The sequence below is a fragment of the Microtus pennsylvanicus genome, chromosome 16, assembly GCF_037038515.1.
Source record: "Microtus pennsylvanicus isolate mMicPen1 chromosome 16, mMicPen1.hap1, whole genome shotgun sequence".
NCBI lineage: Eukaryota > Metazoa > Chordata > Mammalia > Rodentia > Cricetidae > Microtus > Microtus pennsylvanicus.
The window spans coordinates 26,014,162-26,030,620 of NC_134594.1; the positions used below are offsets into that span (position 1 = coordinate 26,014,162).

Genomic DNA, 16,459 nt, shown 5'->3' on the forward strand with positions numbered 1-16,459 from the left:
ATCCCCCCCCCCCCACATCACTTCTACACAGAGCACTAGGAGAAAGGTGTAGACTGGATGGACCCCACCTCACACGGGCTCGTCCGCATTTCTGCTGGAATCTGGTTTTCTGGACCAAGCTACCTTGTCTAAAATCCTAAAATTCCACATGTTTCCATATAAGAGCCATGCTTGAGTTTGCAGAGAAGACAAGTAAGCCCTTGGTAAATCTAGCCATGCCATGGGAAATGTTTGAAGATGCTCCTGCTAGGGGTAAAACAACTAGGCAGGTGGGAAAAGAAAGCTTAGAAGACGCGAGATGACAAAGAGCTGTCGGTTTGGTCCTGTTTTGTACTTTTACACAGGAGGAAGTAAATACTTAGGATATTTATGCGAGAGAGGGATTCTCAGTATGAGAATAAATTTACCATGCCACGTGTTTCTAAAAGTGCGGTGAGAAAGGAAATCCTCGGCCATGTCCTTAGGTTTCTTTTAAAATATTTATTTATTTACTTATTATGTATACAGTGTTCTGTCTGTGTGTATGTCTGCAGGCCACAAGAGGGCACCAGACCTCATTATAGATGGTTGCGAGCTATCATGTGGTTGCTGGGAATTGAACTCAGGACCTCTGGAAGAGCAGGCAATGCTCTTAACCACTGAGCCATCTCTCCAACCCCTAGGTTTCTATTACTTTGATACACACCATGACTAGAAGGAACCGGGGAGGGAAAGACTGACTTCATCTTAGAGCTCACAGACCACCTGGGGGAAGCCAGGGCAGAAACCCACAGCGGAACTGAAGCAAGCACCACAGGGAACACTGCTTCTCCCTCTGCATGGCTGTCTCAGCCTGCTGTCTTAGACAGCTCAGACTCACCCGCCTTGGAGTAACGCTGCTCATGGTGGGCTGGACCCTCCCACACCAATCACTAATCAAGGCAACGCTGACAAAGACAAAGACATGAATGAATGAGTCTCTGAGCTGCACAGCCAGGAAGCTGAAGCTCTGCATCTGAGAAAGAGCTTTGCCTCCTAGGAACTTTTAGCATCCTTCCCTTACTTATTTATCCACTGGACAAACATCTGTTGAACATCAGCTCTTGTCCGGGATGCTCCAGACACTCTGGGTGTGATGGGGAATAACCTACTTACTCTCCATATAAAAATGTGGTATCAGGCACAGGCCTGCATGCTTTCCTTTAAAGGGGCATAAAATACTGAAAGTTCTACAGCCCATGTAGGTTCAGTCACAACCACTCACTACTGAGGTGGCACAAAAGTGCCCAGAGATGATACAGGAAGGAAGGGACATAGCAGTTTACTTAAAGGAAGCAGGTAGCAAGCTAAACCGGGCTGGTCTAGAAGAAAAAGAAAACAGAAGTCAAGCATTGTTTGTGGAGCTCTCAGTACAAAGGCCCTGAGGCAAGAGGCTGCTTAGAAAGCTGAGTGCTGGCTCCTGCCTGCAATCTTGGCACTAGGGCAAGGGGGGAGGCGAGGTACTGAGGCAGGAGGATTCCTAGGAGTTCAAAGCCATCCTGAGTTAGAATGAAATCCTATCTGAAAACAAACACCTAAAAGCCTTAAAGTGATTGATGGATGCATGGGGAGAGGGGAATGCCAGGGAAGGGAAGGACTGGCCAGTGGTTTCAAACTTTGCCTGGGACATCTATGACTTGATGACTTTCGCCTCAACTGTCCCTCAGTTAGCACTTGGGTTATCTTAAGGATGCGACCGGATTAGGTTTGCATTTGAAAGTGTTCTCACTGCAATGTGTTGGACGAATTAGGTTGCATTATTGCATTATAATTCGTGAGCGCAGACATCCTTCTATGTCAGACAATGAGCTCCACAAGGGGCCTAGCCATGTTTTAGAGTAAGTAAATGATACAGGGTCACATGACATATCTTTTCTGAAGCTCTCTGCTTTTTACCGTTTCTTTTTTGAACAAAGACAGAGTGAAGCCAGGGAAGGTGTTTTGTTTATGTTTCTAGGCTTCTCGCACCAGGGTTACCACTCCTCAGGGTGTGTGCCAAGGGGAGGGAGCCTCCCTTGCTCTGGCTCTCGCTCCACACACCGCTCAGCTTAAGCCTGCAGTCTCGCTTGCATCCAGACCCAGGACCATCTGCCAGATCTGAAAGCATCTCAAGAATGAGATGGATTCACCCGAGAAACTGGATAAGAACAGCTTAGTGGGTAGGTTCCTTCCTCCTCTCCGGATGTCCACACGTGTCATTCAGAGCAGGTGTTGGAGCCCTGGAGGGGTGGGATGTGTCACGGGTATACCTACCGAGACTGACTTCAGCTGGGCATGCCTGGAGACTGAGGCAGGAGAATTGCTATGAGTTCAAGACTAGACCCCATCTCAAAGAGGGGCGGGGCCTTCAATTTCACTTAAAACTGCTTGTTTTGTATTTGCTCTGGTTTTGTTTGGTTTTTGAATGGTGGTCTATAACTCGCCTTGGCTCCCTTTGTGATCAAATAGTCATTTGTTTATCTTTATAATGCTTTCTTCACTTTACAGAGCCAAGATATGATAGAGGCTGACTTTTCCTTCATCTTCAAACATATATGATGATGCTATGCCTAAGGAAAAAAGTTAGCTTAAAGTGCATAACTTCAGATAAATGGAGAGAAGATGAAAGAGTAAGACTTAGCCCATAAGTACCAAACTATGCTTCGTACTAATGACTGCGATGAATTGGGAAGAGGCTGGTTCTTGTTATCTTCTCAGGCCTGACATTCATAGAGGAAATCTTGACTATTATTTTACATACAAAGGACTGGGTCTTGGAGCGTTTGGGAGCTGGCTGAAAAGTGACGGTGGTGATGTGGAGGCAGGGAGTGTGTCTGTGCGTGGGATTTAAACTAAGCTCTGTAACCTTCAGCTGCCAAAACCATATTTCAAGGTGAAAGCCTTTAGCGCTCCTAATTCAGAAAAGAAAAATAGACATTTAACCGAATTGGAAAATGATCTTGTTTCTTGACGTAGGCATAGCAATACTGATAGCCTAAAGTACTAAATATCATTTGAAAATTCGAGAATAGTTCTTCTCTCGTCATCCAGGTTGTTGATCTCAACAACCTGGTAGCTGAGGGTACCCCTGAACTTCCTGCCTACGCCTCCTAAGTGTCGGGATTGCAGGGATGCAACCACCATGTTCTTTTATTTTAAGAGACAAGGTCTCTTGTATTGTCAATAAAAAAAGCACAACTCTCATCTCAAAAAGAATAAGAGATAGCTTATTTTTTGAGCCAAATATGAGTGACTGTGGCCGAGGAGCATAGTGTGTAGCTGTCCCAAACAATATGTTCCACTGTGGAAATGGTTTATGGAGTTTTCATAGAAAAAAAAAAAGAAATCCCTGAATCAAGACGTTCCCTAAGTACGCTGGTGGGGACGTCAGAAAGGGTACAGTGGGGTGGAGGTGGAAGCTGCCAGTCTCTTAAGTGGACTCCTTCCAAAAAGACTAGCCTGATGTTCACATGATGTTGGGACAGAGAGGCGGGCTATAAAGGGGTGATCAGGAGATGAAGGAACCTTGTGTGAATTTTGCTTCTGCACCTACAAATTCTAGACTTAGAAACTCCCCAATTAAGAAAGTCCAACCAACTGATCAGCCTTATGTTGCTTTTTGGGGGAAGGGGTGGGAACTTCACTTTACACCATATAGCTCAGGTTGGTCATTTTCCTGCTTCAGCCTCGGACTGTTCCTATTGTAAGTGTGTGTCATGCCGGGCGGGCCTCACCTAACCAAGTGGTTCTGCGAGGATTATTGGTTTCCACTTTAGCAGGGGCAGACAGCACCTGAGCCGAGGGCGTGATTGATGCTGTTTCATCAGTGAGGCATCTTAGAGAGTGGCTTTTGTGGTTTGGACTTTTTAGTCGAACGATAAACTTATATTCTTGAAGAACATATTAAACATTTTTGGGGCTTGTGTTTCCCGTGCTGTTGAAATGTATGAGAGGTGCAATGTGGATCTTCTGAGCCTGAGAGGCTGTTTGCCCTTCTGCTCCAACTCCAATACAGTCAGGATCTAGTGTGCAGACCTCCCAGCAATAGTGTGTAGAGTCAGGGGCTGGTGAGATGGATCAACCGTCTCTGCTCTTGCAGAGAAGCTCAGTTCAATTCTCAGCGCCCACATGGTGGTTTACAAGTATCTGTAACTCCAGTTATTGGGATCTGACGCCCCCTTCTGGCCTTCTCAAGCATTGCATAGCCCTGCATTGCCATGAAGGCAAACATAAACAAAATATTCATAGAACATCAAAACATTTAAAAAAACCAAACCTCAGAACCACTATGATTCCACCACTCGGAGACATTTGCTTTAATTTTCTTCCAGAATTCTTTTTATGCTTCTATTTGTACCACTTAGGAGCCCACTGACCGAAGGATTTTATGCCATAATATTTTTTAGGTTTCTATCATTTTATAATGATTCTCAAGTACTTTTATAAACTGTAAAAACATATGCGCATGGGTTGAACACACAGCTCAAGCTGTAGAGAGCTTGCACAGAAACATACTGGGTTAAATCCTCAGCACAGACAAGGGTATGCACCAGTAATGCCAGCACTGGGGAGGAGGAAGCAGGAGGATCAGAAGTTCAAAGTCATCTCCAGTCACATATTAGTTTGGATCCATCCTAGGATGCGTGAGGCTGTCCACAACTAACTCACAAAATGTATGCAAAAATAGAATATCATGTGTCTGTCTGTCAGGGTGTCTGCTATACACTGGTATACATGGAACTGTTGTGAGGTCATCTGGAGATAAATTTGAAGGACAAAATACCTGTGCTTGTGGGCAGTGCTGTCATTTTAGAGAGAGCGCGCCCTGGAAGCATGGGCGGGGGGTGGGGGCAGCGCAGAAAGATGCAAGGACATCGTTTCCTCTGTATTTTCTCATAATAATGTGGGGTCGGGTATACAGGAAGGCAGAAACATGAAGGAGAAAATGCATTGGCTTATGGTTCTTGGCCTAATTAGGTCTCGTGAGAGAGTCTCTCTGATGGATCATTATTTCTGACGCGCGCTTCCAAATAGACCCATAAGGCTAACCCGTGGTGGAGCATCATTCTGAGACTTCAAAGTGGGTTCGAGGGGACCATCCACTCACTCACTGGCTTCTACTGGGACCCAGGGGGGGGGGGAGCCAGGAATGGAACACCCCTCCAGAGTGCTAAACATTCCCAGGGAAGACACAGGAAGCAGCTAAAACCCACAGTGGACCCGAGAGCCTCATGAGTCCCAAACTGGGGTGCCGCTGCTACATTGGATCTTTTTCATGAATCGTGGAGCCAGGCCTCTGGAGGGAGGGGTGCATAAGGAGGGGATCTCCTAGGGTTCATCACTGACCTGCTCTGGTTCTTTTGTTGTTACTACTGAGATGGGTGCTGCTGTGTAGCCTAGGATGGACGTGAACTCACTGTCCTGGTTCATCTGCGCACACGCTTGTATTATCAGCATGAACGACTTTGCGCAATTTTAAATGGACAGTTATAAACAACTTTTCTTTTGCTTCCTTTTCTTCTTCTCCTCCTTCTCCTCTTCTTCTTTCTCCTCCCCTTCTTCCTCCTCTCCATCTCTCTCTCTGTGTCTCTTGCTGTGCCTCTGTCTGTCTATCTATCTCTTTAATTTACTAAAAGCTAGAGACAGGGAAGATGGTTCAGGAGGTAAAACGCTTGGTGTACAATCATGAGGGCATGAGTTTAGAAGTCCAGAACCCATGGAAATGCCTGGTAACGATACTGAATGTGTCCATTATCCCAACCTCAGTGCCAATGAGAAGGAGGCAAAGACTGGAAGATTCCTGGGGACCAGAGCCGCTGGCCAGCCAGCATTACCGAAATGGCTAGCTCTAGATTCAATGAGAGACCATCTCAAAAACTAAGGACAGACTAATAGATGAAGGCACCAAGCATCCACCTTTGCACGCACAGACACATGCATTTGCACACACATGGACGTACACATGCTCACACACACACACACACACACACACAAAACCATGGACAATTGTCAGGGTCTCACCACCCCACCTGTGGTACTCAGAGTTCCTTTCTGTACTGGCAACTCCACCCAGCCAGCTGTTGGGATCCTGGAGGTTGCTGATGTGGGAGCAGATCAAGCGAATACCGGCATCTCTGTGGGGTACAGTTGTCTTGATTAGAACACGTGGCCACCCCCGACCCAAGGCCTGGCTTTCCAGCTCTGCTCATGACCTGTCTGCCCCTGGGCTCGTTCTGCTAATGACCTTTGATGGTTTTCTTTCTGAGCCGGTAGGGCAAGCCTTGACTTTTCCATTTCAGAGTGAGTGGGATCTTAGTTCTTTGTTTGGATCTCCAGTCTTTATGCAATTAAAAAAAATTAAAACGAGGTATAAAACAACAATGGGCATAGGACTTAAATGTTTAGCTCGGAAGGGACAGTGGGCAGACTGTACAAAAAAATAAGAATCTTGTGAACGCTGAGGCAAACAGCACAGGAAACCACTGTTTCCAACACACACCACAGGAAGCTGCCTGTCTAAGGTTGGTAGGAGACCAGATTGTCACTCCTAGCGACAAATATATGTATGTAGATTCCTGGGAATTGACCTTTAAAGACAGACATAAATTGGTGACGATTATTTTCCTTCTCTATATAAATGTGGAACTGAGAAGGAAGTAGTTAAAGGGGAGCTTAAGTCTGAAGCTTTGATATTTTTTTCCAGTGAGAACACATGTACAGACTGTATTAATACTAAAAATAATCACTAGCAAATAGGATGTAGTAATGATTCTGTGAGCATATAAACACCCAATGTTTAAAACCTTGATTACATTTCTCTCTCTCTCTCTCTCTCTCTCTCTCTCTCTCTCTCTCTCTCTCTCTGTGTGTGTGTGTGTGTGTGTGTGTGTGTGTACGAGTAGAAGTTCCAGAGTGACTTTAGTAGACAGATAAGGAGGAGTCAGTGATGACCTGAGCTTCTAACCTGGGCAGGGGCGTGGCTGGGATTGCCAGGGTGGTGCATCTAGCAAGCACAGTTAGTTCTAAGGCTGCAGTGGAAAATGTGCCTCAAATGGAAGGGACTGGAAGAGGAAACTGGAGGTGACTGTCTAGACAAAGAGAACAGACAAAGGACTCAGAGGAGGTAAAAGGACTACTAAAAAGAATTCTGACATGAAAAGATTGGCCAGACTTGCACATTTTATGAACAAGAAATTATGATTGATGTGACTAAAGCTTCAAAATGTTGAGTTGTTGAAGGAGGACTTAAAATAAGCTTCCTCTTATTACAAAGCAGTTTGATAAGTCCCTAAATGTTCTATCACTTGTAAGCAGGAATAATACGATACACACAGAGACACACACATACAGATACACACACACACATATACACACACACACAGATACGGACACACAAATGTGCACACTCATACAGATACAGACAACATACATACACACACACAGGTAGATAGACAGAGGCACACATGCAGACACAGACATACACACTAATGCATGCATTATCATTTATCAGGTCTTCCAAAGTAGGTAACTTCAATCCCTATCTTACTGATGAAGAGAAGACGCAGTCTCTTTTGGAACGGGCTGTGTAAATCTCCGGAGTCGGCACACGAGAAACCTTGCTCAGAAACTCACACCCAGGGGTTCTCCGATGTTTTCCCTCATGCTCAGCATTGTCCTCCCGAGGGATGATAGCGCCTCCCTGCCCTTCTCAGGACTTGTTTTGAATTTCATGTGGAGACTTCAAGGAACCCATGAATCTGCTAACCCTGGTGTGAGTGGTTCATGGACATATTCCAAGGCATCTTTTCCTGTTTGGATAATGATAAACCATGCTGGCCTTACAAAAACATAATGATGATTATCACTGCTGATTGTCGGGAGAGTTCTTGGAAGGGAAGATCGATTTTAATTTCTAAGCACCTCCCCATAAAAAAATTTTGAGTTACTGCATGTGTGTATGTGGTATGTGTGTGTGGTGTGGTGTGCACACAACTGTTTGTAACTATACTCACAGTGTGAATGGAGTTAGGTTTGCTCTTCCATCCTGTCAGGCGGAGGCAGTGTCAGGACCTAGTCCCTCCTCACCTACCCTGCCTGATAGCTTTGCTAAGAATCACTTGCACTACAAACTTACCCCTTTCTCACTTCCCAGGCATCAACAAAAACCGGCTTGGTGTGTGTGGCTGGATTCTGTTTTTCCTTTCCTTGCTACTAATGCTCATCACCTTCCCCATCTCCATATGGATGTGCTTGAAGGTAAGGCCCTGGGAAAGAAGTGGGTGTCTCCCTGCGGACTGACGGGAAGACTGAAGCGTCTCCCTTAATCTTTCAGATCATTAAGGAGTATGAGCGTGCTGTTGTCTTCCGACTGGGACGCATCCAAGCTGACAAAGCCAAGGGACCAGGTAGGAGACTGCGGATGTCTGTTACCACCAGCCATGGGATCTAGGGAATGTCCAAGGAGAAAACACAGAAAGCTGGAGACCTTATTTCTCAGGCAGCGGATGATGTCGGTCCATTGGGAGAGACTGCCAGTTAAAGCATTATGAAATCTGAACCTCTGCCTCATAACTCACTCCCGAGTAGTCCAGTGAATGGGTAACATTGATTGGATGCCATTTAGGATCAGGGCTGTGAAGAGCCAGGTCCAGGGAGTGAAGGAAGAAAGTGAATGGGCATGTGGACTGTTCAAGGAGCTGGATTTTTATTATCTTTGGAAAGGGCTACACACATGTGCACATGTACACACACACACACCACATAGATATATAAATATCCCTCTTGTGGTGAGCTGATGAATAATGGGGGAGGAGTTGAAAGTCAGATGTGATTCCCTGGGTGGAATCCTCTAGTTTTGAGAATGAACACCTTGAGGCCAGTATAGATTTAATGACTTATCAGTGAGTATCCCAATGGCTGGCAGTAAACAGGAGATTCCCAGCATCCAGTTCCAGGTGCAGCATTTCCCTCCACACTCTCTACAACTCTGGGAAGTAAAATCGGTTACCAACTGTTCAGATTATAAGGTGACGTTCTGGTTGAAGGAGCAGACGGGAGGTGTTGAATAGTAAGGAGCCCTGAACATGAGTCACAGCTTCTCTTCGATCACAGATTGCTTGCACTTGTTTTGATGTATAACAATGACAATTTCGTATGATTAATATTATGGTTAGGAAGGATAGTGGCCATTAGCCTTATTTCCCTGATAGCATTTGCTTTCTGCCCAGCTCCTATACTTTGAGGGAGGCTGTTTTATCTACATCCACACTGTAATATCTGGGTTGGGGGAACAGGAGCTTTATATGCGCGGTGAGACTCTACCTGACCACGAATCAACAACACTGTGTGCTCTTTTACGTTACATTAAAAAAAATGAGAAACTTCCCAGGATAATTTTGTGAATGAGCCTTGACCTTCAGATGGCTCAACGGTTGTCTAACTTCATAACCAACCTAAGAGAAGAAGACAAGCATCACTTCTTGTGGATGCCTTTATACATGTGTCAAGACACCAGTGTTAGACAAGCATCACTTCTTGTGGATGCCTTTATACATGTGTCAAGACACCAGTGTTAGACAAGCATCACTTCTTGTGGATGTTTTTATACATGTGTCAAGACACCAGTGTTAGAGACTCTGCCAATGAAGAGTCACTAAGCCCTCTCTTCCGTCACACTCCCCATCAATGGGTCCAAGGTTATATTAAAGTGAAACTAGAGCCCGGAGGTGTGGTGCACACCTTTAATCCCAGCACTTGGGAGGCAGAGGCAGAAGCAGAAGCAGGCAGATCTCTGTGAGTTTAAGGCCAGCCTGGTCTACAGAGCAAGATTCAGGGCAGCCAGAGCTGTTATACAGAGAAACCCTGTCTTGAAAAACCAAACAAAACAAACAAACGAATAATAAATAAGTAAACCTAGAGCAGGGAGAGAGGCAGAATAGCCACGACTTGGAGAACTCAGGAGGAGAATGTGTTCTTCTTAAATGAATTCTCCCAAAAGATTTCTCGGCTGAGAGTCCCAGGATAATAACCCCCGTCACGCATGTCTCTGGGGCTAACGGTTTACCTCAGAACATCATGAGGGCCAGTGGGAAGCAAGCCAAATTGCTAAGGCCTTTGAAAATGGCAAATGATCCTTTAGTAATAAAAGTGTTAACGAGAAGAGCAGTCATATCCAGCACTTTGTGTTGTGCTTGACATGATGCTTGGTACTTAATTTGTTGTCATGGTGACCTGTGCTTCAGCTTCACCACATCTTCTGTGTCATCGGTAAAGCTCAGGAGGGATGGGTGAGCGGTCCAAGACATGGCTGGGTTGGCTGACACTGAACTCAAGGTAGTTCTCAGGATTCAAGATAATTTAGAGAAAAAAGTAAAGCTTGAAATAATATGAACAAATGCCCAAAACCACCGTGTACTCAGTCCATGTAGTGGGCTCTTCACTCAGACTAAAAGCTGATTTCTGCCTTGAAAGCAAACGCGGTAACACAAAGACGCCCTGATTATGGAAATGGCTCCCTGTCCAAACCTTGCTGTCCTGTCTTATAGCTGTGATCCCTGTAAAGAGCGAACGCCTCTGGGGTAAAGCTGGGGACCTAGATGGGTTTTTACTTTGCCCTTTCTTGGCCTGCTCCAAGTCCAGGACTTACTACTCAGAAACAGAAATGATCACACGGGGGGACATCATCACAGCTAAAGAGACAGTGAGTTCTCAGCTCTGTGTTTCACTGTTTGCAGGGACTCTGAGCCCTGGAAGACTGTACTAGCCAAGGGCCAAGCATTAACACATATATATGTATGTTTTGTGTATGTATATATGTATATGTTTTGAGTATGTACGTGTGTGCATATACATATATACATATATAAAATGTATTTGAAATAAACTCTAATTTGTCCAAGCTGCGTTTGGATTCCTTATGTAGTCCAGGAAGGGCTTGAACTTGTAATTCACCAACCTCAGCCTCCTTCCTGAACCTGAGACTGGAGGGAAGATTTTAACACCAACTAATTCCTTCAACACTGTTGGTGATGCGGGGGCTGTTGTCAGGAGCTGATAATCACAGCCAAACTTGACTCTTTCCAGTTAGCAAACCATTTTCCTAGATACCTTTTTAAAATTAGCCTCAAAAATAAATGGTCAAATAGAAGTAGATTACCGAAGAATAGAAAATGTAAAGACTTGTGTGTCGGGGACCTTAGTGTTTTGCCGCAGGTCCTTGGTTCCTAAGTAGTTCATTTCCTTTAATTACTAGATGACCAGATTCAGTCACCTTCACCAAAGCTGCATGTGTTGATTCAAGAAATGCATACAGCACTACAAAAGCAATGCTCAACCCCTGTAGAAGACCGTCTTCGTCATTCTTTTCAACAGGTCAAATTTTAAATCAGTTTTCTTTTTTCAAAGGTTTGATCCTGGTCCTGCCCTGCATTGACGTGTTTGTCAAAGTCGATCTGCGAACAGTCACTTGCAACATTCCTCCACAAGAGGTACAAGATCAAACAGGGGTTGCTAAAAACAAAACCCTATGGTCTGGGCATAGTTAGTTTTAACCTACCAGGGGAAGGTGACTTAATCCCCATCCCCCTCCCTACCCCCATCTCCCCGGACCTGCTTGAAATGCTCAGGTGGCTTCGGTTAGCCAATGAGAATGAATCGTAAGGACGGGGCTGAAACACTGAAAAAATGGAACAGCAGGTGGAGTCGGGCTGAGCGCTGTAGGGAAAGCGGGACGGAAAGTGGCGGCAGCTGTTTAGCGGAGGGAGACACAAGGGGCGCAGCAGGGAAAGTTGAGTGGAAAGCGGTGGGGAGCAGGAGGGGGAGGTGGTGGAGCGGTGGGGGTGGTGTGTGTTGTGGAGGTCAGGCTGCACTCTCCACAGCCTTCCCAGAGGGGCTTTTAGAAACAGTGGAGCGCTTAACTTTACTTTTGCCGTTCACTTTTGGTGTCTCTGTGTACGTACCGGGACAGTACAGACGCTACACAAGGACCCGCCTGAAGTTGAACTTCAAATGGTTCTTGAAGTCGTATGCATTAATGACCCAAAGCAGAAACTGGGTGTTAGAGAAGAGGAAATGATACCGACAAGCTTTCCAGCTGCCCTCTTATAACCAAAGGCATCTAGAAAGAAAAGAAAACGCAGGAAAGATGGGGCATGGCCAGAGCGATAAGCAGGCAGGGAACCAATCAAGGCCCAGGTACCTACCAGTTGCCGCGGGCTGTCAGGAGACCTGGAGGACCGGCTTCAGATCCGAGCCATCGTAGACGCTACTGGAAAGCTTCCGAAGGCTTTTGTGGCTCTGCAGTGGACAGTTTTCGGGTTCTAATCCCAGGGTCCTCCCAGAAATATCTTTAAAAGAGAGGGAAAGGGAGGGGAAGGGTGGGAGAGAGGGAGAGAGGAGGGAAGAGAGATGGCTGGCTCTCAAGAGCGCAGTTGCTTTGCTTGAATATAGAACACGGTCTCTGGCGCCATCTATGGTTCCTAAGAAGTATTGCTTCTCCTTTAGTCCGAGGGGATCTGCACCAGGTAGACAACAGGATGCAAATCTGTTTGGAAGGAGAAGGCGGGGCTTTTCCCTATGGGATGTAAGAAATCTCTAAATTAAAGCTACAGGGATAGGTAGGGACCAAACCCGTGCAGTTAACGGTAAAGTAAGATACACGTGGTTTCACTCTGTGCTCTGCAGATCCTCACAAGAGACTCTGTGACCACCCAAGTGGACGGAGTTGTCTATTACAGAATCTACAGCGCTGTCTCAGCGGTGGCCAACGTGAATGATGTCCACCAAGCCACATTTTTGCTGGCGCAAACCACTCTGAGAAACGTCTTAGGGACACAGACCTTGTCCCAGATCTTATCTGGGCGAGAAGAGATCGCCCACAGCATCCAGGTAAGGACACGGAGTACGTGGAGCCTGCATCTCGGGGATCAGTGACCACTAACATCCATAGTTCTTAGTTCTGTCTGTGTGTGTGTGTGTGTGAGTGAGTGAGTGAGAGAGAGAGAGAGAGAGAGAGAGAGAGAGAGAGAGAGAGAGAGAGAGTGAGTTCAGATTGGCCTTGAATTCACTACCAGCTGAGGATGACTTTGAACTTGTAATTCTTCTGCCTTTATCTCGAGTGCTGAGATTACAGGCTGGCACTACCACGTCCAGTTTTATGTGGTACTGGGAATCAAACCCAGGGCTTTCTGCCTGCTAGGCAAGTTCTCTACCAACAGACTTCAAACCCCAGCTCAAGATTTGTTCACGAAACCTTCAGGAGATTCATTTCAATCCCAAATGTCACCAATGAGTTTAAAGAAGAGAGCCCCACCAAACACACCAGATACGTGAGGGGGGGTCACATGTCTTCTGATCAATGCCTCTTCTTCTGGATACAGACCTTGCTTGATGATGCCACTGAACTCTGGGGGATCCGCGTGGCCAGGGTGGAAATCAAAGATGTCCGGATTCCTGTGCAGCTGCAGAGGTCCATGGCAGCCGAGGCTGAGGCCACCCGGGAAGCCAGAGCCAAGGTAAGAAACACCGGGTTAGCATGGTGGCAGACAAGGATGGAGCCGAGGGGAGGGTAGAATCCCAATGATTGTTCCGAAAGAGATTATTTCCACTGATTTATCTCTCCTGAGAAGTTCCCTAAAAGACAGTGGGCAGTTTGCCACACCTTGAGGAAGGTTGGTAACAGGTTACGACTCTGCTTGCTGCGTGTGGAGTGATTGGCAAGGCAGGGAGCGAAACTGGTCATGTATCAGGTCTTGTGGAGACTGTGACTTAGCAAAGCCTTTCAGATCCTGTGAGGCAGAGCCTGGAGTCGTCCAGGGACCACCATCGTTATAAAGCTAACGTATCCATAGCGACCAGTGTAGCGCTTATGTTTTCAACATTGTTACTAGAGCAGGATAAATGTTACTGAATTTAAAAGATTGTCGGAATACAAGCCAGGTGAGAATTAGAACTCAGGCTGGGCCTGAGTGTCCACGAATCTGTTGCCACCTTTGTTCTGCATGGATAGATTTACTGGTGTCAGAGACTGGAAATCTTCAAGTATGACTCTTAAAGTAAACAGAGGCTGCCTGTTTATTTCCCGGCCACCCGGACCTGAATAATAACACAGAATTTATATTAATTATAACACTGTTTTGCCAATAGCTTAGGCATATTTCTAGCTAACTCTTACATCTTAATTAACCCATTTCTATTATTCTGTGTATTGCCACAAAGTTGTAGCCTACCAGTAAGGTTCTGGCTGGCGGCTGGCATCTTTCTCCTTTGGCAGCTACATGGCATCTCTCCTACTATGCCTACTTTCTCTCTATATCTCTGTTCAGATTTCCTGCCTGGCTTTACTCTACTAAGCCATTGGCCAAAGCAGCTTCTTCAATAACCAATGGTAATAAACCATATTCATAGCATACAGAGGGGAATCCCACGCTATCTTAGGAAGCCAAACTATGGCAAAGGAAGGTTTTCTCTACCCTTGGTCTTTCTTGTTTTGTCTACTGAGTGCCAGCATTTCCTAAGTAGGACTCCTTTGGCACATAAAAAGCAAGATGGGTCAGTCGAGCCCTGGCCAGGGTTTCTCTTGAGTAACCTCAGAATTTAGCAGAGATAGCCCCAGTGAGGGTTATCGGGGTGGGACTCGTTACTGCTGTGATCAAAAGCTGAGCGACTAGAAACAATTCTGGCGCTGTGAGAATGAGCCTAATTTGGCGACAGAATACAGTGAGAGTCAGAGAGACGGCTTAGGAAGTACGAGCGCTTGTGCAAGCCTGACTCCCTGAGATGGGTTCCTATCACCCACAACAGGGGCCAGCTGGCTCCTGAATGCTCTCAGGCCAAGTTTTCATTGGCTGAAATGGCACCGCTTTTATCTGCTTGAAAGTAAAATTTGAGGGCTAACAATGTGTAAAATATTTAGCCCCAGGGTCCCAGTCCACGCCTCTGTTGCTGTGACAAACCCCACAACCAAATTTAACTTGAGGAGAGAATGGTCCATTTCAGCCAAGGCAGGTCCTGATGCCGAGGCCCTGGAGGAGTGCCGCTTACTGATTTCTTCCTCATGGCTTCCTCAGGTTGCTTTCTTATACAACCCAGGACCATCTACCCAGCCATGCCATGGCCCAGAGTGGGCAGGGCCCTCCCGTATCAATCATTAATCAAGAAAATGCCCCATAGACGTGCCCACAAGCAGTTTAGTGGAGGCAATCTCTCAGTTAAGGCTCCTTCTTCCCAGACGACTCTACTTTGAGTTAAGTGAACAACAACAAAAAAAAAAACTCAACTGGAACAAAAAAAAAAAAACACAACTAACCGGAACATTTGCTTTTTGCAGCTTCTTGAATGTGACTATCTTGTCTTTGTTTAGAGAGTAAGCGGAGAAGACACAAGTGGCATAATTGGGACCCACACCCAGAAAAAGAAGCCCCAGACACCATGCAGTCATCAACTTTTGTTTCTCTCACTTTAGGTCCTTGCGGCCGAGGGAGAAATGAACGCATCTAAGTCCCTGAAGTCGGCTTCCATGGTACTGGCCGAGTCCCCCATTGCCCTCCAGCTGCGGTACCTACAGACCTTGACCACCGTGGCCACTGAGAAGAATTCCACCATCGTGTTCCCCTTGCCCATGAACATGCTCGAGGGCATTGGCGGCATCAGCTATGACAATAAGAAGGTCGACAATAAGAAGGCCTGAGCTCTCCCAAGTGACTGCCTATTGCTTAGAGAGGCCTTTCTGTGCCATGAGAGGTCAGCCATTAGAAAAGACAGAGGCCACAGCTAGCGGGCTTCCCGGGGGGAAACATGGCAGCTATACAGACAAAAACAAAGCTGAGAGCTGCACAGTACATTTCTTTCTAAGGCATAACTAATATTTAATATTCTTACGTGATTAGTTAGTAGTTGTCCCTGACAACCAGCAGGGCCTTTCTCTCAGATGGGGTGGAGACTGTGGGAGACTCTGGCAAAAACTTCAGATTTAAGCTGTGTTGGAGAAGGACCCTAGGTCATTTGTAAAGGAAAGCAGGGCCTGCGTTTTTGCTATGTATGCGATTTACTGTTATTCCAAGAAAATGACTTGCTGTAGATCAAGTAGACATAAGGAAATCCCTCAAGATTGAAAATTAGGCTCAGTTTGGACGGAGAGCTGCGACGTAGCAGCAAGAGCACAGGGCAAAGGTGCCAGCTGAGGTCCCGCGCTCCGAACACCCTGCATGTCCTGTTAGGGTCTGGGCCGTTCTAATCATCATGCGCATTTATCGGCATCAGAGGAGCAGCGAGGCAGAAAAGCACAGGGTAATTTTCGTATTAGCCAGAACATCTGTAACCACTGGGGAGGCCATTCCGTGAGCCGCATGTTTTCACTCCGCGAGTCCCAAGAGCCATAGTGATTAAGAGCTGTTTGTATTCTCTCCCCAACTCCAACAACTTGTTGTGAATAAAGAAAGTCATAGAAAGTGAGCATGGTTTAAAG

General features: G+C 46.1%; 1 protein-coding gene across 1 annotated transcript; it reads left to right on the forward strand.

Annotated features, from left to right (window-relative positions):
* The first annotated feature begins 2,052 nt into the window (after window positions 1-2,052).
* On the forward strand, window positions 2,053-16,446 carry Stoml3 (stomatin like 3). The gene is made up of 7 exons (XM_075950595.1): window positions 2,053-2,177; window positions 8,150-8,253; window positions 8,330-8,402; window positions 11,401-11,483; window positions 12,679-12,882; window positions 13,374-13,508; window positions 15,458-16,446. Exons 1-7 carry the CDS (start codon window positions 2,138-2,140, stop codon window positions 15,680-15,682), a joined length of 864 nt encoding a protein of 287 aa, XP_075806710.1. The 5' UTR covers window positions 2,053-2,137; the 3' UTR covers window positions 15,683-16,446.
* The last annotated feature ends 13 nt before the right edge of the window (window positions 16,447-16,459 follow it).

Coding starts and splice junctions, on each gene's coding strand:
- Stoml3 (XM_075950595.1), top strand. CDS start 2,138: ATGGATTCACCCGAGAAACTGGATAAGAACAGCTTAGTGG. Junction 11,484..12,678: donor GCAACATTCCTCCACAAGAG/GTACAAGATCAA, acceptor TGTGCTCTGCAG/ATCCTCACAAGAGACTCTGT. Junction 13,509..15,457: donor CCCGGGAAGCCAGAGCCAAG/GTAAGAAACACC, acceptor CTCTCACTTTAG/GTCCTTGCGGCCGAGGGAGA.